Here is a 23855-nt window from a genome sequence, read left to right as displayed (position 1 = left end):
AATGCCTGCTATCTTGGAGCGCTCCTCACATCCAAACACTCCACACACATGCAACCAATCTCTGGCCAGAATGCTGATGACTGTAACCAAGTCCAACTGCTGTGAACATATATCCTCATAGAATGGAATCCTTTGATAACAACACCGCTCAAACGCAGCGCTTTTGCAGCCTCTGCTCAGGAAACGTCATCCATATGGAACAGTTCATTCTCAGGCTTGCTCAACGCAATTTCTATTAATCATAGCAGTATGACGTGAACAGGCGCCACACAATATATACATATAGTCCGTGACTTCCGCTGCTGCAGCCGCAGCACTCACCCAATCTTCATATGCCCCTTCTCATGCTGTTCGTTTTGCACAGCTTGTATCCGCGATGTCCTGCGGTATATGCTGCCCTTTCTTACTTGCATCCAGAGGTAGCGGGGGTATGGCAATACTGGCCGGCCAGATTCTGGTCACACGTGCGTGCAGGAGGACGCCAGAGTACCACACTCTCACTCCGAGGGCCTGTGACCACGCCCGCATACGCGTTACGCCCACCAAGTCACGTGGGCTTCCTCAGTGCATCTGCTGTGGATCTAAGGAGGGGGCGTTTCAAAGCCCTTTTAAAACTTGTATTGATGTCCCACTTGGAGGCAGGCCTACGCCTAGAGGAAGTCCTTGGCAGTCACCATTGATTTAGTACTGTGTCTTTCTCTTAATCCGCATAGAATCCATAAAAGTTATTATATGAACCTATATCAATATTTTAATATTTTACTCAGAGCATATCCTCCTATACTCTTTATGACCCATTATTTCCTAGTCAGGTACAATACCATTTACTCGCTTTCAGTTTCATTGAACTCCATCAATCACGGTATGCCACATACATGCACCAATCCAGCTATGTACATGACAATTCAATTCTTCAATGATGACAAGGATAACAGATTTCTTAACCTCCATTCTTTTTCCTTTTCTCTCACATTACTTATATTTTCACACTAAACGTGTACCAACATTTATTTTAGTAATGGTGATATCCATCCAACAAAGTCATTAACATATGCAACCATTGTATCATCCTGTTCTATGGTGACCCTATATGTCCACGTGGCCCGATAGCAAACCGACAAGACCATATTTCATTGAATCTACTCTTAACCACACATTCAATCAGGCAGAAAAAACGCAAGATTGAAATCAGTGTTCAATCCCCTTGGATAGAGCGTACCTAGAGTGTAAATCCACCTACTTTCAACTTGGTAGAGCAATTTTTCATAATCCCCTCCCCTGGGACTCTGCTTGGGCTTGATAATCCCCTTAAATCTCAGGAGACTGGGGTCACTGTTATGGAAAACAGCAAAATGTGTCCCTAGAGGACTATCCTCCTCTGCATCCTTAATATTTGCAACATGCTCTCCGATGCGTTTTTTAAGGAGTCTACCTGTCTTGGCAATATACTTCAGGCCACATGAGCATGTAATCATATACACAACTCCAACCGTGTTGCAATTAATCAATGATCTTATATCATACTGCTTATCCCCTTTTGCATTTTCAAAAAGGCCTCAATCCACTAATCTTATCTCCTGTCTTTAATAACGTTTCTAGAGTTATCACCATGGTGATAAGGCATGTAGTATTCAGGAAACATTTTACCTCAGGCAAACCTAAAGTTAACTCTTCTGTCTTTAAGTTAACTCTTTAATCCTTAAAATAACTCCAGAATTAGACAGGCTGTTAATTAACTGCGTGTGAAAATAACTACAGAGGAGGTAACTTAACTACAGAGGAAGTAAATTAACTACAGAACAGGTAATGTAAGGAATGAAGAGGTAAGATAACTCTCTCACGTGTGGAGGTAAGTTTTCTCTTGCCTTATTATCTCCAGCATGATCTTAGTGAATTGAGGCCATGGTCTTATGTACCAACTTACAGTAACAACACTTCCCACATGGGTACATTCCAAGCGGTTTTGGACCCATGAACCCTCTCCCTTCTATTCCTGTCCTCTGTGGCCTGGAAGAAACTTCCGTCCTAACAAGGGCATCTTTCAGGTTAGGGGCTCTTCTTGCCGTTATAGATGGATAGGGGCCCACTATCTTGGCAAGAACTGGATCACGTTCCATGATATGCCAGTGTCTATTAAGTACATCTTTTAATTGTGGCCAATGCGACCCATATCTCGTTATTAACCTAACTTTCTCATCATCATCTCTTTTTCTTTTTTTCCTTAAAGAGGTTTGACGATCCAAGGTGAAAGCAGTTACCTCCTCATACAAACAACTAAACATCACCAGCTGCAAGCAAAATACATATACTGTATGCACTGATACATATTAAAAAAAACACAAAAAAAACCTCACCGCATTTCATACGTTTTGTGCCGTGAAGGATCCACGCTGAAGTCTTCCGTTAGGTCCTTACCCTCGTCTTCTATGTTCTCTGGAACTATTAGCTACAGTAACTCTCTGTTACAGGGTTCTATGTGGATTTACTAATTATCCACACTCTATCTAAGGGGTGCCAAATGTAGAATGTACTCTAGCTTATGTTACTTATCTTTATATTGATAACCAGACACTGGATCTTGTTTCAAAGGGCAAATGGGTTTATTTACAAATATACATATGTACAAGTTACGGCATAGAAAATATATAATTACGTAATTGTGCGCTCAGTGTACAGTAATACTAGGAGCATACTTATGCTAACGTTTCAACCCACACATGCTGCATCCGCCAGCCAAGGACCCAAATCTATTATCCTCTCGTGTCCATGTCAGTGTTGCGAGAGAGAGAGAGAGTGAGAGAGAGAGGGGGGAGGGAGAGAAAGAGAGAGAGCAGGAGAGAGAGAGAGACAGAAAGAGAAAGAGGGGGGAGGGAGAAAGAGAGAGAGAGACAGAAAGAGAGAGAGAGGGGGAGGGAGGGAGAGAGGGGGGAGGGAGGGGGGGGGGGGAGAGAGAGAGAGAGAGAGAGAGGACCATTGTGTTGACAAACACAGACAAATCGGCTTCTGTAAGCTAGGAGTCATCTGCTGGCAGTTTGTTGGGGCTGTGCACTGATCTCAGGAAACCTCCCCATCTACAGGTGAGGGAATTGACCAGTTGAGAATCAGCTTGTTGCATGTCACAGGAATGTCCATCCACAGTTACCACCTGCGGGCCAAGCCACTGTTTGTTACCCATTCATATGCAGATGTGGTGTGGCTTTGAGAAGTCTAAGGCTCATACACACCTACCAACAACATGTCCAACTATCTGACAAACTTGTCTGTTAAAAGGAACCAGAGGCCCCCCAAAAAAGCTTTTATACATACCTGGGGCTTCCTCCAGCTCCATACGCACGGATCACTCCCACGCCGCCGTCCTCTGCTGCCCGGATCCGCCGGTACCGGGTCCCGTCATGGCCGGCAGACGTGGCCAATTGTCCGCATCACACGGGGCTCCATCCATGTATGTACGCATGAGGCTGCCTACTGCGCAGCCTCATGCGTACATACATGGAGGGAGCCCCTGTGATGTGGACAATTGGCCGCGTCCGCCGGAAGTGACGGGACCCGGTACCGCCGATCCAGGAAGCGGAGGATGGCGGCGTGGGAGCGATCCAGGCTTATGGGGCTGGAAGAAGCCCCAGGTATGTATAAAAGCTTTTTCTTTTTTTCATTCCTCTCTGGTTCCCTTTAAAGGGAAACTGAAGTAAGAGGTATACAGAGGCTGTCATATTTATTTCCTTTTAATCAATACCAGTTGCCTGGCAGCCCTGCTGGTCTATTTCTCTGCAGTAGTATCTGAATAACACCAGAAACAAGCATGCAGCTAGTCTTGTCAGATCTGACTTTAAAGTCTGAAACACCTGATCTGCTGCATGCTTGTTCAGGGGCTATGGCTAATAGTATTAGAGGCAGAGGATCAGCAGGGCTGCCAGGCAACTGGTATTGCTTAAAAGGAAATAAATATGGCAGCCTCCGTATACCTTTTACTTCAGTTCCCCTTTAAGCCCCATTCACACGTTCAACAGCGCTCTTTTATGCAGCACAATTGTTGAACAACTTTTGTTGTGAAACAAGTTGAAACAACAACAAAAAAATATTTTGCTAAAGTTCAAAAAGCTGATAAGAAGTCAGTCCAACAGTTGGATTGACTTCTGATCAGCTGTTTGAACAATAGCAAAATACTTTGTTGAGTTGTTTTAACTTGTTTTACAACAAAAGTTGTTCAACAATTGTGCTGCATAAAAGAGCGCTGTTGAGCGTGTGTATGGGGCTTAACAGACACGTTTAGCAGATAGTTGGACAGATTGTTGGTAGGTGTGTATGAGCCTTTAGAAGCACAGATGCTCAGGTTTGCTTAAAGTTCAGGCTGATCAAATAGATCCACTGCAAATCTCTAATAGCAACATAAATATCCAGACATGCTTTTCCATGAAGGCACACATAAAAATATACAGTTATACCAATAAATGACAACACACTTCAATAATAAAATGTATTTTACCCAATTCACCTCCAAGGGTTTTCCCCTTAAAAACCAGAGCAATAGCGCTCCTTCCATTTATTCACCTATAACTTTATTACTACTTACCACAATGCCACCAATAAGGCTTTCTTTGGCTGCCACTTTTTACTTTTACTCTAACTGCATTTTAAAGTACCCCTGACATGGTTTCCTCTCCCCCTTCCTAATTTAATACTGTTTAATTACTGGTGCTGTGACTAACACACAGCACCCTCCTCCCCCCTCCTGTGCCCTCTGTAGTCCCCGTTCTGTTCAGTCATAATCTTCGACTGAGGCAGAACATCGGTTATGTGCGGGGAGGAAGTGACAGTTCTTCCTCCCCTCTGCTCGTCTATAATTCATCCCCCTCCACCTGCCGCTATAGTTCCCCTTATGATTTACTGCACACAGCGTGCAGGGGAGATGTGCTGTGTGAAATACCACACGATTGCTCACAGCGCATCTCCCCTGCATGCTGTGTGCAGTGTATCATAAAGGGGAACTATAGCGGCAGGTGGAGGGGGATGAATTATAAATGAGCAGAGGGGAGGAAGAACTGTTACTTCCTCCCTGCACATATTTTATGTCAGAACAGGGCCGCAGGGGGCACTGGAGGGGGAGGATGGTGCTGTGTGCTAGTCACAGCACCAGCAATAAAACATTTTAAAAGTATCTAGGACCGAGTACCAGGTGAGGGGTACTTTATGGGAATAATGAGAAAAAGCTGGGAAAAGATCATTATTTCTCAGTTTTCGGCCATTATAGTTTTAAAATAATATATACTACCGTAGTTAAACCCAGACATTTTATTTACCAATTTGTCCTGATTATTGCAACATTTAAAATATTTCACTATCACAATGTAAGGCGCCAATATTTTATTTGGAAATAAAAGTGCATTTTTTTTCAATTTTGCATCCATCGCTATTTACAAGCCCATGATTTAAAGAACTAACCGTAATATACCCTCTTGACATAAATATTAAAAAAAAGCTCAGTTCCTAAGGTTTTTTAATGTTATTTTTTTTTTATATACAACTGGGTACTTTGGGAGAGGAAGATTTAATTTTAAGTGTAAATGTGGGACTTTTTATAAAAAAATAAAAAAAAATTGTAAATAGGTGTAATTTTAATATTTGGCCACAAGATGTGCTTGTGTATTACTTTCTGTTGTGTACTATTAGTACGCTAAACAGGAAATAACACGTGGACGTGGAAGTATCGGCTTTTGTGAATGACGCGACATCTCATTGATCGCCGGCGGTCATTTATACGGGGACGCCTTTCCATTCATCCCCCCTCTACCGATCGGCGGCGGAAGCGAGCATGAGTGCACGGCAGGAAGGGAGAAGTATCTACATCCCTGCAAGGTAAAGCAGGAACGCAGATACGCGGCCCGGGGAGGGGAAGTGGTTAAGCCACCGCTAGCAAGAAAAGTGCACGGCAGGAAGGGAGGAGTATCTACATCCCTGCAAGGTAAAGCAGGAACGCAGATATGCGGCCCGGGGAGGGGAAGTGGCTAAGCCACCGCAAGCAAGAAAAGCGCACGGCAGGAAGGGAGGAGTATCTACATCCCTGCAAGGTAAAGCAGGAACGCAGATATGCGGCCCGGGGAGGGGAAGTGGCTAAGCCACCGCAAGCAAGAAAAGCGCACGGCAGGAAGGGAGGAGTATCTACATCCCTGCAAGGTAAAGCAGGAACGCAGATACGCGGCCCGGGGAGGGGAAGTGGTTAAGCCACCGCTAGCAAGAAAAGTGCACGGCAGGAAGGGAGGAGTATCTACATCCCTGCAAGGTAAAGCAGGAACGCAGATATGCGGCCCGGGGAGGGGAAGTGGTTAAGCCACCGCTAGCAAGAAAATACTCAGAACTATTTTATCACTACATTTTCACCTCATTTTTTCTACATTTTCAATTGCAGAGTGCTGAAAAATTATTTGTTTATCTAATCATGTTCACAGAGTTTAAAGTGGACCCAAACTAAAAATACAAGATTTCAGAAATAAAATGTATTTTCTAAATTATAATAATAAATAGCAGCCTTTTTTCAGTTGCATGATGACAAATAAAAAATATTTTACATTTATTGGAGGAACCCCTCCCTTCCTTTCATATTGCCGGGACAGAATCCGGTAGACTGGTGGAGTAGGTAGTGTCCGGCAATGGAGGAATTGCTAATGGCTGCCACCTGTATAACCCTAGTTATGAAAAGAGAAGGCTGAAAAGCAGGCACTGAAATGCTCATAGGCTTGAAGGAGTGTTTATTTATCTTTGTATGTGTCAGAGTGGTGCAACTAAATATTTTGAATTAAAAAAAATGTTTGGTTTGGGTCCGCTTTAAAGCACCACCATGGTGAAGAATGGTAAAATGTAAAATACCTATAATACATATAAACACATACAAATAAGAAGTACATACCTTTTCTCCTGTGTTGCTGTTATTTACAGTAGGTAGTAAGAATCTGAGAGAACTGACAGGTTTTAGGCTAGTCCATCTCTTCATGGGGGATTCTCAGCATGGCCTTTATTCTTTATAAAGATCCTCCTGAAAAGGATGTAAATAATGCTGCTGGCCAGCCTCCCTGCTCACCGTACACTTTTCTTAGCAGTTAGACAGAGCAACTGCCATTTAGGGCTTATTCACACTATGGGCTTGATTCACGAAAGTGTGATAACGGCTATCACAGCAGTTATCACGCGATGTGCGGTGCGCAGTGCTCATCACGTGAACAGCGTTACTTTGCATGATAAGCACTGCGAGCCGCACATCGCTGCTGTGATAGCCGTTATCACGCTTTTGTGAGTTGACCTCTGTGAGTGTTTGCGTATTTTTTTTTAAGCGCTGGCTATTTTAGAGATCCCCCTGAAAGCGCTCGTGCAATGACTCCCTATGAGAGAGTTCACATCTGAGCGGTTAGATTGCTTTCCACTCGCAAAAGCGCCGCCTGTCCCATTTTCTGAGCGCTTTGGCTCAATGGCAGGTATAGGGAAATCACTAAGCGCCTGAAAAAGTGCTTTGTAGAGCGATTTCCCCAACGCTTTTATGAATAAATATATTGTATTTATTCATTTGCAGCTACAAGAGTTCATTTCCCGACTGACGTCAGGAAAGTGGAAAAAAGAATCGCTCTGCAGAAGCTCTTTGAAAAGCGTTTACACCACGCAGAGAAAAACGATTACAAAAATCGCAATAAATCGTTCAGCACTTGCCATAGCGCTGGCGATTTATAATGTGAACATAGCCTTACTGAGTGCTTTTGAAAATAAAGAAAACCCTGAGTCCCCCATGAGCCGATGGACTGGTTCAAAACCTGTCAGTTCTGTTATACTACTTACTGTAAGTGACAGCAACATAGGAGGAAAGTCATTTTTGGCTCATTTTACTCTGGAAGAAATGCACTTCTTATTTGTATGTGTTTATAGGTATTTTAAATATCATGATTTTCACGATAGTGGTCCCTCAATGCTTCACAAACCGATGCAGTGAGCAGCATGAGAGAGTCCTCGGGATTCTGGGTAAATATGCTGCCATGTGCATCTAGCAAGGGATAATAGGAACACTGATGGCCAAAGCATTTCCCACACTCAGAGCAGTAATAGAGCTTCTCCCAGTGATGAGAGAGGGATAAGCGGAACTGAGGAAGCCTGTTATTGGCTGCTGCACTCCCCTCTCCATCCTCCCCTACTGCCTGCTATGCTGGGGAGATGGGGAGCAGTATGCTGTGGCCACTTCAGGTTCACTAGAGGCAAAGCTATCACTGACCCTTACTTACCACCTGTGTGAGATCTCCCATGTCTGGCAAGGTCTGACTTATATACAAAACATTTCCCACACTCAGCACATGAATATGGCTTCTCACCAGTGTGAGATCTCTTATGTCGGACAAGGTCTGATTTATATACAAAACATTTCCCACACTCAGCACATGAATAGGGCTTCTCACCAGTGTGAGTTCTCTCATGTTTGACAAGAGATGCTTTAAGAACAAAACATTTCCCACACTCAGCACATGAATAGGGCTTCTCACCAGTGTGAGTTCTCTCATGTTTGACAAGAGATGCTTTAAGAACAAAACATTTCCCACACTCAGTACATGAATAGGGCTTCTCCCCAGTGTGACTTCTGTACAAAACATTTCCCACACTCAGTGCAGTAATAGAGCTTCTCCCAGTGATGAGAGAGAGATAGACGGAACTGAACAAGCCTGTTATTGGCTGCTGCACCCCCCCCCCTCCATCCCCCCTACTGCCTGCTATGCTGGGGAGATGGAGAGCAGTATGCTGTGGCCAATTTTAGGTTCACTGGAGGCAAAGCTATCACTGACCCTTACTTATCACCTGTGTGAGATCTCCCATGTCTGGCAAGGTGTGACTTCTGTACAAACCATTTCCCACACTCAGTGCAGTAATAGAGCTTCTCGCCAGTGATGAGAGAGGGATAAGCGGAACTGAACAAGCCTGTTATTGGCTGCTGCACCCCCCCTCCTCCATCCTCCCTACTGCCTGCTATGCTGGGGAGATGGAGAGCAGTATGCTGTCCCATGTCTGGCAAGATGGGATTTCCAGCCAAAACATTTCCCACACTCAGTACATGAATAGGGCTTCTCCCCAGTGTGACTTCTGTACAAAACATTTCCCACACTCAGTGCAGTAATAGAGCTTCTCCCAGTGATGAGAGAGAGATAGACGGAACTGAACAAGCCTGTTATTGGCTGCTGCACTCCCCCTCTCCATCCCCCCTACTGCCTGCTATGCTGGGGAGATGGAGAGCAGTGTGCTGTGGCCAATTTTAGGTTCACTGGAGGCAAAGCTATCACTGACCCTTACTTATCCCCTGTGTGAGATCTCTCATGTTTTATGAGAGTTGATTGCTGTGCAAAACATTTCCCACACTCAGCACATGGATATGGTTTCTCTCCAGTGTGAGATTGCTTATGTTTGTCAAGATGTGTTTTCCTTGCAAAACATTTCCCACACTCAGCACATGAATAGGGCTTTTCACCAGTGTGAGATCTCTCATGTCTGATGAGATTTGATTTTTGCCCAAAACATTTCCCACAATCAGCACATGAATACGGCTTCTCACCAGTGTGAGATCTCCCATGTCTGACAATGTCTGATTTATTTACAAAGCATTTCCCACACTCAGAACATGAATAGGGCTTCTCTCCAGTGTGAAATTTCTCATGACTGACAAGATGTGATTTATGTGCAAAACATTTCCCACACTCAGCACATGGATAGGGCCTCTCACCAGTGTGAGATCTTTCATGGCTGACAAGATATGATTTCTTTACAAAACATTTCCCACACTCAGCACAGGAAAAAGACTTCTCACCAGTGTGAGATCGCTCATGATTGACAAGCTGTGATTTCCCAATAAAATATTCCCCACACGTGGAACAGGAATAAGACCCTCCAGCAGTGCGAGAGCTGTGCTGGGTATGGGGCCCCTCAGTGTTAGACAGGTGAAGGGAGTCTGGGGGAATATTTGGGGTCACCAGGATATCTGCAGGAGACTCTTGTCCAGTGACATCATCATCCGTTGTACAGTCTGTGGATACAGAGCGACGAGTCTCTGAGAGGTTCCTGATGCCGGGACTCCGCGCTGCAAATAGAGAAACATCATCACTTCCTGTTAGAGAATTCTGAGGGGAGGAGCAATTATCATCAGAGGCGGTCAGTGAGCTGCTGATAATTCCAAGTTGGTGCAAAGTTTATGCAGACTGGAAATTAACCAAATACAGCAGCTGCATAACTTTGCATATAATTAGTATACAATTTGCACCATCTCAGGGTTATTTGCATGTCATTGCCCCTCCCTACAGCTAAAGCATTGGCCACACATGGAAAGCAGTAAATTGTAGAGCTTGATGAGACAATGGCAGCAATGTGTTACTCCTGTGACAACAGACCTCTATGTACTTATAGCAAGAAATCTGTGTGACGGCTTCCTGAGTCGCAAACACTTTTCGAAAGCCTTGTGCGCAGATTTCCCAGCGCACTTATTTCAAATGCAGTGTCATGTTAGCAAATCTCTCCCGACTTTTAGTTGAAGCTTTCAGAAGTTACGTCAAAGGGGCGAAAGGAGCTAATTTATCCCTGGTCCCTTAAAGGGCAACTGAAGTGAAAAGACTATGGAGGCTGCCATGTTTATTTCCTTTTAAACAATAACAGTTGCCTGGCAGCCCTGCTGAGCTATTTGGCTGTAGTAATGTCTGAATAACACCAGAAACAAGCATGCAGCTAATCTTGTCAGATGTGACAATACTGTCAGAAACACCTGATCTGCTGCATGCTTGTTCAGGGTCTATAGCTAAAAGTATTTGAGGCAGAGGAACAACAGGGCTGCCAGGCAACTGGTATTGCTTAAAAGGAAATAAACATGGCAGCCTCCATAATCCTCTCTCTTCAGCTGTCCTTTAACAGGCTCTTCCTGGAAAGCACAGCCCCCTGCTGACAAACTTGTAAACCGCCTTTCAGCAGAGATCGTAAAACCGGGTCTGGCAAAGTAAAGCTGTCTCCAACACGGTCACAGCTACAGAGCTTCAAAGCAACCTGGCATATGCTAAGCACATAGCTGGCCTTCTGCCTCAGTCAGCTCAAAACATTATTCACCCCACCAATATCAAGTCAATCTTTTCTCATGAATATGACTTTTGAAAGGGCGCCGGCCTTTGGACCGCAAATATTTCAGACATTCGGAACAAACCACACGATTGAATGTTTCCAAAATCACAGTAAGCCCTGCCAATCAGAGATAGGCATTTAGGGGTCACAAGTCACCCCAGCTCACTCATGTTTGATATCACTGCTCTTGATAAATCCTGACAGACACAAATCTTTATCATAACATGTATGTTTCTTGAGATAGAGCACATCTCATATTTCAGGCACATTTTTGCTTTCTTAAAGGACAAGTGAAATGAGTGGGCTATGGAGTCTGCCATTTGTATTTCTTTTTAAGCAAAACCAGTTGCCTGGCTATCCTGCTGATCCTCTGCCTCTATTACTATCAGCCATAGCCCCTGAACAAGCATGCAGCAGATCAGGTGTTTCTGACATTATTGTCAAACCTGAGAAGATTAGCTGCATGCTTGTTTCTGGTGTGATTCAGACACTACTGCAGCCAAATAGATCAGCAGTGCTGCCAGGCAACTCGTATTGTTTAACAGGAAATAAATATGGCAGCCTCCATACTTCTCTCACTTCAGTTGTCCTTTAATAAAGAAGACTGGCTCATCTCAGGTCCTCTAGGGGTGTGGATCCCCACCCCCTCACTCCTCCTTGCTGAGCAGGGGGTATAACTGGCCAGAGCACAGAAGCTCTGGGTCCACACTCTGTGGCATCTGCCCTCTTGGATTCCGTCACACAAAGGCCTCTGGCCACATGGCATCTGCCATCTTGGATTCCGTCACACAAAGGCCTTTGGCCGCATGGCATCAGCCCTCTTGGATTCCGTCACACAAAGGCCTCTGGCCGCATGGCATCAGCCCTCTTGGATTCCGTCACACAGAGGCCTCTGGCCACATGGCATCTGCCCTCTTGGATTCCGTCACACAGAGGCCTCTGGCCACATGGCATCTGCCCTCTTGGATTCCGTCACACAAAGGCCTCTGGCCGCACGGCATCTGCCCTCTTGGATTCCCTCACACAGAGGCCTCTGGCCACATGGCATCTGCCCTCTTGGATTCCGTCACATAGAGGCCTCTGGCCGCATGGCCTCTGCCCTCTTGGATTCCTTCACACAGAGGCCTCTGGCCGCATGGCATCTGCCCTCTTGGATTCCGTCACACAGAGGCCTCTGGCCGCATGGCATCTGCCCTCTTGGATTCCGTCACACAGAGGCCTCTGGCCGCATGGCATCTGCCCTCTTGGATTCCGTCACACAGAGGCCTCTGGCCGCATGGCATCTGCCCTCTTGGATTCCGTCACACAGAGGCCTCTGGCCGCATGGCATCTGCCATCTTGGATTCCGTCACACAGAGGCCTCTGGCTGCATGGCATCTGCCATCTTGGATTCCGTCACACAGAGGCCTCTGGCCGCATGGCATCTGCCCTCTTGGATTCCTTCATACAGAAGCCTCTGGCCGCATGGCATCTGCCCTCTTGGATTCCCTCACACAGAGGCCTCTGGCCACATGGCATCTGCCCTCTTGGATTCTGTCACACAGAGGCCTCTGGCTGCATTGCATCTGCCATCTTGGATTCCGTCACACAGAGGCCTCTGGCCGCATGGCATCTGCCCTCTTGGATTCCCTCACACAGAGGCCTCTGGCCGCATGGCATCTGCCATCTTGGATTCCGCCACACAGAGGCCTCTGGCCACATGGCATCTGCCCTCTTGGATTCCGTCACACAGAGGCCTCTGGCCGCATGGCATCTGCCATCTTGGATTCCGTCACACAGAGGCCTCTGGCTGCATGGCATCTGCCATCTTGGATTCCGTCACACAGAGGCCTCTGGCCGCATGGCATCTGCCCTCTTGGATTCCTTCATACAGAAGCCTCTGGCCGCATGGCATCTGCCCTCTTGGATTCCGTCACACAGAGGCCTCTGGCCGCATGGCATCTGCCCTCTTGGATTCCGTCACACAGAGGCCTCTGGCCGCATGGCATCTGCCCTCTTGGATTCCGTCACACAGACGCCTCTGGCCGCATGGCATCTGCCATCTTGGATTCCGTCACACAGAGGCCTCTGGCCGCATGGCATCTGCCCTCTTGGATTCCCTCACACAGAGGCCTCTGGCCGCATGGCATCTGCCATCTTGGATTCCGCCACACAGAGGCCTCTGGCCACATGGCATCTGCCCTCTTGGATTCCGTCACACAGAGGCCTCTGGCCACATGGCATCTGCCATCTTGGATTCCTTCACACAGAGGCCTCTGGCCACATGGCATCTGCCATCTTGGATTCCTTCACACAGAGGCCTCTGGCCGCATGGCATCTGCCATCTTGGATTCCTTCATACAGAAGCCTCTGGCCGCATGGCATCTGCCCTCTTGGATTCCGTCACACAGAGGCCTCTGGCCACATGGCATCTGCCATCTTGGATTCCGTCACACAGAGGCCTCTGGTCGCATGGCATCTGCTCCTCTTGGATTCCTTCACATAGAGGCCCCTGGCTGCATGGCATCTGCCATCTTGGATTCCTTCACACAAAGGCCTCTGGCCGCATGGCATCTGCCCTCTTGGATTCCGTCACATAGAGGCCTCTGGCCGCATGGCATCTGCCCTCTTGGATTCCTTCATACAGAAGCCTCTGGCCACATGGCATCTGCCCTCTTGGATTCCGTCACACAGAGGCCTCTGGCCGCATGGCATCTGCCCTCTTGGATTCTGTGACACAGAGGCCTCTGGCCACATGGCATCTGCCATCTTGGATTCCGTCACACAGAGGCCTCTGGCCGCATGGCATCTGCCCTCTTGGATTCCGTCACACAGAGGCCTCTGGTCGCATGGCATCTGCCATCTTGGATTCCGTCACACAAAGGCCTCTGGCCACATGGCATCTGCCCTCTTGGATTCCGTCACACAGAGGCCTCTGGCCACATGGCATCTGCCCTCTTGGATTCCGTCACACAGAGGCCTCTGGTCGCATGGCATCTGCCATCTTGGATTCCGTCACACAAAGGCCTCTGGCCACATGGCATCTGCCCTCTTGGATTCCGTCACACAGAGGCCTCTGGCCACATGGCATCTGCCCTCTTGGATTCCGTCACACAGAGGCCTCTGGTCGCATGGCATCTGCCCTCTTGGATTCTGTGACACAGAGGCCTCTGGCCACATGGCATCTGCCATCTTGGATTCCGTCACACAGAGGCCTCTGGCCGCATGGCATCTGCCATCTTGGATTCCTTCACACAGACGCCTCTGGCCGCATGGCATCTGCCCTCTTGGATTCCGTCACACAGAGGCCTCTGGCCACATGGCATCTGCCATCTTGGATTCCTTCACACAGAGGCCTCTGGCCACATGGCATCTGCCATCTTGGATTCCTTCACACAGAGGCCTCTGGCCGCATGGCATCTGCCATCTTGGATTCCTTCACACAGACGCCTCTGGCCGCATGGCATCTGCCCTCTTGGATTCCGTCACACAGACGCCTCTGGTCGCATGGCATCTGCCATCTTGGATTCCGTCACACAGAGGCCTCTGGCCGCATGGCATCTGCCCTCTTGGATTCCCTCACACAGAGGCCTCTGGCCGCATGGCATCTGCCATCTTGGATTCCGCCACACAGACGCCTCTGGTCGCATGGCATCTGCCATCTTGGATTCCGTCACACAGAGGCCTCTGGCCACATGGCATCTGCCATCTTGGATTCCTTCACACAAAGGCCTCTGGCCGCATGGCATCTGCCCTCTTGGATTCTGTCACACAGAGGCCTCTGGCCGCATGGCATCTGCCCTCTTGGATTCCGTCACATAGAGGCCTCTGGCCGCATGGCATCTGCCCTCTTGGATTCTGTGACACAGAGGCCTCTGGCCGCATGGCATCTGCCCTCTTGGATTCCGTCACACAGAGGCCTCTGGCCGCATGGCATCTGCCCTCTTGGATTCTGTGACACAGAGGCCTCTGGCCGCATGGCATCTGCCCTCTTGGATTCCGTCACACAGAGGCCTCTGGCCGCATGGCATCTGCCCTCTTGGATTCCTTCACATAGAGGCCCCTGGCTGCATGGCATCTGCCATCTTGGATTCCTTCACACAGAGGCCTCTGGCCGCATGGCATCTGCCCTCTTGGATTCCGTCACATAGAGGCCTCTGGCCGCATGGCATCTGCCCTCTTGGATTCCTTCATACAGAAGCCTCTGGCCACATGGCATCTGCCCTCTTGGATTCCGTCACACAGAGGCCTCTGGCCGCATGGCATCTGCCCTCTTGGATTCTGTGACACAGAGGCCTCTGGCCACATGGCATCTGCCATCTTGGATTCCGTCACACAGAGGCCTCTGGCCGCATGGCATCTGCCCTCTTGGATTCCGTCACACAGAGGCCTCTGGTCGCATGGCATCTGCCATCTTGGATTCCGTCACACAAAGGCCTCTGGCCACATGGCATCTGCCCTCTTGGATTCCGTCACACAGAGGCCTCTGGCCACATGGCATCTGCCCTCTTGGATTCCGTCACACAGAGGCCTCTGGTCGCATGGCATGTGCCCTCTTGGATTCCGTCACACAGAGGCCTCTGGCCGCATGGCATCTGCCATCTTGGATTCCATCACACAGAGGCCTCTGGCCGCATGGCATCTGCCCTCTTGGATTCCGTCACACAGAGGCCTCTGGCCGCATGGCATCTGCCATCTTGGATTCCGTCACACAAAGGCCTCTGGCCACATGGCATCTGCCCTCTTGGATTCCGTCACACAGAGGCCTCTGGCCACATGGCATCTGCCCTCTTGGATTCCGTCACACAGAGGCCTCTGGTCGCATGGCATCTGCCCTCTTGGATTCTGTGACACAGAGGCCTCTGGCCACATGGCATCTGCCATCTTGGATTCCGTCACACAGAGGCCTCTGGCCGCATGGCATCTGCCATCTTGGATTTCTTCACACAGACGCCTCTGGCCGCATGGCATCTGCCCTCTTGGATTCCGTCACACAGAGGCCTCTGGCCACATGGCATCTGCCATCTTGGATTCCTTCACACAGAGGCCTCTGGCCACATGGCATCTGCCATCTTGGATTCCTTCACACAGAGGCCTCTGGCCGCATGGCATCTGCCATCTTGGATTCCTTCACACAGACGCCTCTGGCCGCATGGCATCTGCCCTCTTGGATTCCGTCACACAGAGGCCTCTGGCCGCATGGCATCTGCCATCTTGGATTCCTTCACACAGAGGCCTCTGGCCGCATGGCATCTGCCCTCTTGGATTCCGTCACATAGAGGCCTCTGGCCGCATGGCATCTGCCCTCTTGGATTCCGTCACATAGAGGCCTCTGGCCGCATGGCATCTGCCCTCTTGGATTCCTTCACACAGAGGCCTCTGGCCACATGGCATCTGCCATCTTGGATTCCTTCACACAAAGGCCTCTGGCCGCATGGCATCTGCCATCTTGGATTCCTTCACACAGAGGCCTCTGGCCACATGGCATCTGCCATCTTGGATTCCTTCACACAGAGGCCTCTGGCCACATGGCATCTGCCATCTTGGATTCCTTCACACAAAGGCCTCTGGCCGCATGGCATCTGCCCTCTTGGATTCCGTCACATAGAGGCCTCTGGCCGCATGGCATCCGCCATCTTGGATTCCGTCACACAGAGGCCTCTGGCCGCATGGCATCCGCCATCTTGGATTCCGTCACACAGAGGCCTCTGGCTGCATGGCATCTGCCCTCTTGGATTCCTTCACACAAAGGCCTCTGGCCGCATGGCATCTGCCCTCTTGGATTCCGTCACATAGAGGCCTCTGGCCGCATGGCATCCGCCATCTTGGATTCCGTCACACAGAGGCCTCTGGCTGCATGGCATCTGCCCTCTTGGATTCCTTCACACAAAGGCCTCTGGCCGCATGGCACCTGCCCTCTTGGATTCCGTCACACAGAGGCCTCTGGCCGCATGGCATCTGCCCTCTTGGATTCTGTAACACAGAGGCCTCTGGCCGCATGGCATCTGCCCTCTTGGATTCCTTCACACAGAGGCCTCTGGCCGCATGGCATCTGCCCTCTTGGATTCCGTCACATAGAGGCCTCTGGCCGCATGGCATCTGCCCTCTTGGATTCTGTGACACAGAGGCCTCTGGCCACATGGCATCTGCCCTCTTGGATTCCGTCACACAGAGGCCTCTGGCCGCATGGCATCTGCCCTCTTGGATTCCGTCACACAGAGGCCTCTGGCCACATGGCATCTGCCATCTTGGATTCCGTCACATAGAGGCCTCTGGCCGCACGGCATCTGCCCTCTTGGATTCTGTGACACAGAGGCCTCTGGCCACATGGCATCTGCCCTCTTGGATTCCGTCACACAGAGGCCTCTGGCCGCATGGCATGTGCCCTCTTGGATTCCTTCACACAGAGGCCTCTGGTCGCATGGCATCTGCCCTCTTGGATTCCTTCACACAAAGGCCTCTGGCCGCATGGCATCTGCCCTCTTGGATTCCGTCACACAGAGGCCTCTGGCCGCATGGCATCTGCCCTCTTGGATTCCTTCACACAAAGGCCTCTGGCCGCATGGCATCTGCCATCTTGGATTCCGTCACACAGAGGCCTCTGGCCACATGGCATCTGCCCTCTTGGATTCCTTCACACAGACGCCTCTGGCCGCATGGCATCTGCCATCTTGGATTCCGTCACACAGAGGCCTCTGGCCGCATGGCACCTGCCCTCTTGGATTCTGTCACACAGAGGCCTCTGGCCGCATGGCACGTGCCCTCTTGGATTCCGTCACACAGAGGCCTCTGGCCGCATGGCATCTGCCCTCTTGGATTCCGTCACACAGAGGCCTCTGGCCGCATGGCATCTGCCATCTTGGATTCCATCACATAGAGGCCTCTGGCCGCATGGCATCTGCCATCTTGGATTCCATCACATAGAGGCCTCTGGCCGCATGGCATCTGCCCTCTTGGATTCCTTCACACAAAGGCCTCTGGCCGCATGGCATCTGCCATCTTGGATTCCGTCACACAGAGGCCTCTGGCCGCATGGCATCTGCCCTCTTGGATTCCGTCACACAGAGGCCTCTGGCCGCATGGCATCTGCCCTCTTGGATTCCTTCACACAAAGGCCTCTGGCCGCATGGCATCTGCCATCTTGGATTCCGTCACACAGAGGCCTCTGGCCACATGGCATCTGCCCTCTTGGATTCCTTCACACAGACGCCTCTGGCCGCATGGCATCTGCCATCTTGGATTCCGTCACACAGAGGCCTCTGGCCGCATGGCACCTGCCCTCTTGGATTCTGTCACACAGAGGCCTCTGGCCGCATGGCACGTGCCCTCTTGGATTCCGTCACACAGAGGCCTCTGGCCGCATGGCATCTGCCCTCTTGGATTCCGTCACACAGAGGCCTCTGGCCGCATGGCATCTGCCATCTTGGATTCCATCACATAGAGGCCTCTGGCCGCATGGCATCTGCCCTCTTGGATTCCGTCACACAGAGGCCTCTGGCCGCATGGCATCTGCCATCTTGGATTCCATCACATAGAGGCCTCTGGCCGCATGGCATCTGCCATCTTGGATTCCGTCGCACAGAGGCCTCTGGCCGCATGGCATCTGCCCTCTTGGATTCCGTCACACAGAGGCCTCTGGCCACATGGCATCTGCCCTCTTGGATTCCGTCACACAGAGGCCTCTAGCCGCATGGCATCTGCCCTCTTGGATTCTGTCACAGAGGCCTCTAGCCACATGGCATCTGCCCTCTTGGATTCCGTCACACAAAGGCCTCTGGCCGCACGGCATCTGCCCTCTTGGATTCCGTCACACAGAGGCCTCTGGCCGCATGGCATCTGCCATCTTGGATTCCTTCACACAGAGGCCTCTGGCCGCATGGCATCTGCCCTCTTGGATTCTGTCACACAGAGGCCTCTGGCCGCATGGCATCTGCCCTCTTGGATTCCTTCACACAAAGGCCTCTGGCCGCATGGCATCTGCCATCTTGGATTCCTTCACACAGAGGCCTCTGGCCGCATGGCATCCGCCATCTTGGATTCCGTCACACAAAGGCCTCTGGCCGCATGGCATCTGCCCTCTTGGATTCCTTCACACAAAGGCCTCTGGCCGCATGGCATCTGCCATCTTGGATTCCTTCACACAGAGACCTCTGGCCGCATGGCATCCGCCATCTTGGATTCCGTCACACAGAGGCCTCTGGCCGCATGGCACCTGCCCTCTTGGATTCTGTCACACAGAGGCCTCTGGCCGCATGGCACGTGCCCTCTTGGATTCCCTCACACAGAGGCCCCTGGCAGCATGGCCTCTGCCCTCTTGGATTCCGTCACACAGAGGCCTCTGGCCGCATGGCATCTGCCCTCTTGGATTCCGTCACACAGAGGCCTCTGGCCACATGGCATCTGCCCTCTTGGATTCCGTCACACAGAGGCCTCTGGCCGCATGGCATCTGCCCTCTTGGATTCCGTCACACAGAGGCCTCTGGCCACATGGCATCTGCCCTCTTGGATTCCGTCACACAATGGCCTCTGGCCACATGGCATCTGCCCTCTTGGATTTCGCCACACAGACGCCTCTGGCCGCATGGCATCTGCCATCTTGGATTCCGTCACATAGAGGCCTCTGGCCACATGGCATCTGCCATCATGGATTCCGTCACACAGAGGCCTCTGGCCGCATGGCATCTGCCCTCTTGGATTCCGTCACACAGAGGCCTCTGGCCACATGGCATCTGCCCTCTTGGATTCCGCCACACAGACGCCTCTGGCCGCATGGCATCTGCCATCTTGGATTCCGTCACATAGAGGCCTCTGGCCACATGGCATCTGCCATCTTGGATTCCGTCACACAGAGGCCTCTGGCCGCATGGCATCTGCCCTCTTGGATTCCGTCACACAGAGGCCTCTGGCCGCATGGCATCTGCCATCTTGGATTCCTTCACAGAGGCCTCTAGCCGCATGGCATCTGCCCTCTTGGATTCTGTCACAGAGGCCTCTAGCCACATGGCATCTGCCCTCTTGGATTCCGTCACACAGAGGCCTCTGGTCGCATGGCATCTGCCCTCTTGGATTCTGTCACAGAGGCCTCTAGCCACATGGCATCTGCCCTCTTGGATTCTGTCACAGAGGCCTCTGGTCGCATGGCATCTGCCATCTTGGATTCCGTCACACAGAGGCCTCTGGCCGCATGGCATCTGCCCTCTTGGATTCCGTCACACAGAGGCCTCTGGCCACATGGCATCTGCCCTCTTGGATTCTGTCACAGAGGCCTCTAGCCACATGGCATCTGCCCTCTTGGATTCCGTCACACAAAGGCCTCTGGCCGCACGGCATCTGCCCTCTTGGATTCCGTCACACAGAGGCCTCTGGCCGCATGGCATCTGCCATCTTGGATTCCTTCACACAGAGGCCTCTGGCCGCATGGCATCTGCCCTCTTGGATTCTGTCACACAGAGGCCTCTGGCCGCATGGCATCTGCCCTCTTGGATTCCTTCACACAAAGGCCTCTGGCCGCATGGCATCTGCCATCTTGGATTCCTTCACACAGAGGCCTCTGGCCGCATGGCATCCGCCATCTTGGATTCCGTCACACAAAGGCCTCTGGCCGCATGGCATCTGCCCTCTTGGATTCCTTCACACAAAGGCCTCTGGCCGCATGGCATCTGCCATCTTGGATTCCTTCACACAGAGGCCTCTGGCCGCATGGCATCTGCCCTCTTGGATTCCGTCACACAGAGGCCTCTGGCCGCATGGCATCTGCCATCTTGGATTCCTTCACAGAGGCCTCTAGCCGCATGGCATCTGCCCTCTTGGATTCTGTCACAGAGGCCTCTAGCCACATGGCATCTGCCCTCTTGGATTCCGTCACACAGAGGCCTCTGGTCGCATGGCATCTGCCCTCTTGGATTCTGTCACAGAGGCCTCTAGCCACATGGCATCTGCCCTCTTGGATTCTGTCACAGAGGCCTCTGGTCGCATGGCATCTGCCATCTTGGATTCCGTCGCACAGAGGCCTCTGGCCGCATGGCATCTGCCCTCTTGGATTCCGTCACACAGAGGCCTCTGGCCACATGGCATCTGCCCTCTTGGATTCTGTCACAGAGGCCTCTAGCCACATGGCATCTGCCCTCTTGGATTCCGTCACACAAAGGCCTCTGGCCGCACGGCATCTGCCCTCTTGGATTCCGTCACACAGAGGCCTCTGGCCGCATGGCATCTGCCATCTTGGATTCCTTCACACAGAGGCCTCTGGCCGCATGGCATCTGCCCTCTTGGATTCTGTCACACAGAGGCCTCTGGCCGCATGGCATCTGCCCTCTTGGATTCCTTCACACAAAGGCCTCTGGCCGCATGGCATCTGCCATCTTGGATTCCTTCACACAGAGGCCTCTGGCCGCATGGCATCCGCCATCTTGGATTCCGTCACACAAAGGCCTCTGGCCGCATGGCATCTGCCCTCTTGGATTCCTTCACACAAAGGCCTCTGGCCGCATGGCATCCGCCATCTTGGATTCCGTCACACAGAGGCCTCTGGCCGCATGGCACGTGCCCTCTTGGATTCCCTCACACAGAGGCCCCTGGCAGCATGGCCTCTGCCCTCTTGGATTCCGTCACACAGAGGCCTCTGGCCGCATGGCATCTGCCATCTTGGATTCCTTCACACAGAGGCCTCTGGCCGCATGGCATCCGCCATCTTGGATTCTGTCACACAGAGGCCTCTGGCCGCATGGCACGTGCCCTCTTGGATTCCCTCACACAGAGGCCCCTGGCAGCATGGCCTCTGCCCTCTTGGATTCCGTCACACAGAGGCCTCTGGCCGCATGGCATCTGCCATCTTGGATTCCGTCACACAGAGGCCTCTGGCCGCATGGCACGTGCCCTCTTGGATTCCCTCACACAGAGGCCCCTGGCAGCATGGCCTCTGCCCTCTTGGATTCCGTCACACAGAGGCCTCTGGCCGCATGGCATCTGCCATCTTGGATTCCATCACACAGAGGCCTCTGGCCGCATGGCATCTGCCCTCTTGGATTCCTTCACACAGAGGCCTCTGGCCGCATGGCATCTGCCCTCTTGGATTCCGCCACACAGACGCCTCTGGCCGCATGGCATCTGCCATCTTGGATTCCGTCACATAGAGGCCTCTGGCCACATGGCATCTGCCATCATGGATTCCGTCACACAGAGGCCTCTGGCCGCATGGCATCTGCCCTCTTGGATTCCGTCACACAGAGGCCTCTGGCCGCATGGCATCTGCCATCTTGGATTCCTTCACAGAGGCCTCTAGCCGCATGGCATCTGCCCTCTTGGATTCTGTCACAGAGGCCTCTAGCCACATGGCATCTGCCCTCTTGGATTCCTTCACACAGAGGCCTCTGGCCACATGGCATCTGCCCTCTTGGATTCTGTCACAGAGGCCTCTGGTCGCATGGCATCTGCTATCTTGGATTCCGTCACACAGAGGCCTCTGGCCGCATGGCATCTGCCCTCTTGGATTCCGTCACACAGAGGCCTCTGGCCGCATGGCATCTGCCCTCTTGGATTCTGTCACAGAGGCCTCTGGTCGCATGGCATCTGCTATCTTGGATTCCGTCACACAGAGGCCTCTGGCCGCATGGCATCTGCTATCTTGGATTCCGTCACACAAAGGCCTCTGGCCACATGGCATCTGCCATCTTGGACTTTTCCGGACAAAGACTTTCAATTGCCACATGGACTTTCAAACACGGTATTTAGAACTTATCGGACTTTCTATTATTTCTCACCTTTTCCTCATCTATCCAGCCAGTCTATTCAGTAAATACAATTTAGTGGGTGACTCTCAGAGTTGGAAAGTCATCGCCTGATCAGCATTGTATTTCTACTGTGAGATGTAGCTGGATATTTCTCAGTCACCCATCACCCCCCCCCCCCCCCTCTCCACAGAACAGAACACACTCCAAAGCCATCAGTGTGTCTGTACTGTTATTGTTTGTAAGCTGTCTTCAAATACAACCAAGAATGATAGCTTTAGGTGATAAAGATCTGATAGGAGTACATTGCATATTCCTGAATCAGGCCAGTCTGTGAGCATGGACTCAGCCAAGCCAGCAATATACATACACATTTATACTATATTACTGCTGATTATTCACCTGTTCTGCCCTCTGTCACATTGTCTTCCTCTTTAATTGCCCTCATCATGTCACCCTCCTCCATAGACTGCTGATCACTCCTCACATACGCCTCTTCTTCTTCCTGTTTATATGTCCTCATCATCTCACCCCCCTCCATAGACTGCTGATCACTCCTCACATACGTCTCTTCTTCTTCCTCTTTACTTGTCCTCATCATGTCTCCCTCCGCCATAGACTGCTGATCACTCCTCACATACGTCTCTTCTTCTTCCTCTTTACTTGTCCCCATCATGTCACCCTCCTCCATAGTCTGCAGATCACTCCTCACGTACGTCTCTTTGCCTTCCTCTTTAATTGTCCTCATCATGTCACCCTCCTCCATGGACTGCTGATCATTCCTCACATACGTCTCTTCTTCTTCCTGTTTATATGTCCTCATCATCTCACCCCCCTCCATAGACTGCTGATCACTCCTCACATACGTCTCTTCTTCTTCCTCTTTAATTGTCCTCATCATGTTACTCTCCTCCATAGACTGCTGATCACTCCTCACATACGTCTCTTCTTCTTCCTCTTTACATGTTCTCATCATGTCACCCTCCTCCATAGACTGCTGATCACTCCTCACATACGTCTCTTCTTCTTCCTCTTTAA

General features: G+C 51.1%; 2 protein-coding genes across 2 annotated transcripts in view; both read right to left on the bottom strand.

Moving 5' to 3' along the window:
- Nucleotides 1-9216, bottom strand: part of LOC137537308 (gastrula zinc finger protein XlCGF17.1-like) — a 13581-nt gene extending 4365 nt beyond the window's left edge. The window contains exons 1-4 of the mRNA XM_068259382.1: nt 9074-9216; nt 8814-8993; nt 8386-8605; nt 8256-8355 (exon numbers count right to left, since the gene is read on the bottom strand). Of these exons, the coding sequence (XP_068115483.1) occupies nt 8256-8355; nt 8386-8605; nt 8814-8993; nt 9074-9216 (643 nt within the window). The remainder of the gene's footprint in view (nt 1-8255; nt 8356-8385; nt 8606-8813; nt 8994-9073) is intronic.
- LOC137535610 (zinc finger protein 572-like) lies at nt 8708-23855 on the bottom strand. Its single transcript, XM_068257466.1, has 2 exons — nt 23220-23855; nt 8708-10090 (listed from the first exon to the last, which is right to left on the bottom strand). The coding sequence occupies exons 1-2, from the start codon at nt 23806-23808 to the stop codon at nt 9306-9308; spliced, it is 1374 nt and encodes a 457-aa protein (XP_068113567.1). The 5' UTR covers nt 23809-23855; the 3' UTR covers nt 8708-9305.

The sequence above is a fragment of the Hyperolius riggenbachi genome, chromosome 10, assembly GCF_040937935.1.
Source record: "Hyperolius riggenbachi isolate aHypRig1 chromosome 10, aHypRig1.pri, whole genome shotgun sequence".
Taxonomy (NCBI): domain Eukaryota; kingdom Metazoa; phylum Chordata; class Amphibia; order Anura; family Hyperoliidae; genus Hyperolius; species Hyperolius riggenbachi.
The sequence above is the reverse complement of the archived record's forward strand: the minus strand, read 5'-3'. Positions and strand labels throughout refer to the sequence as shown.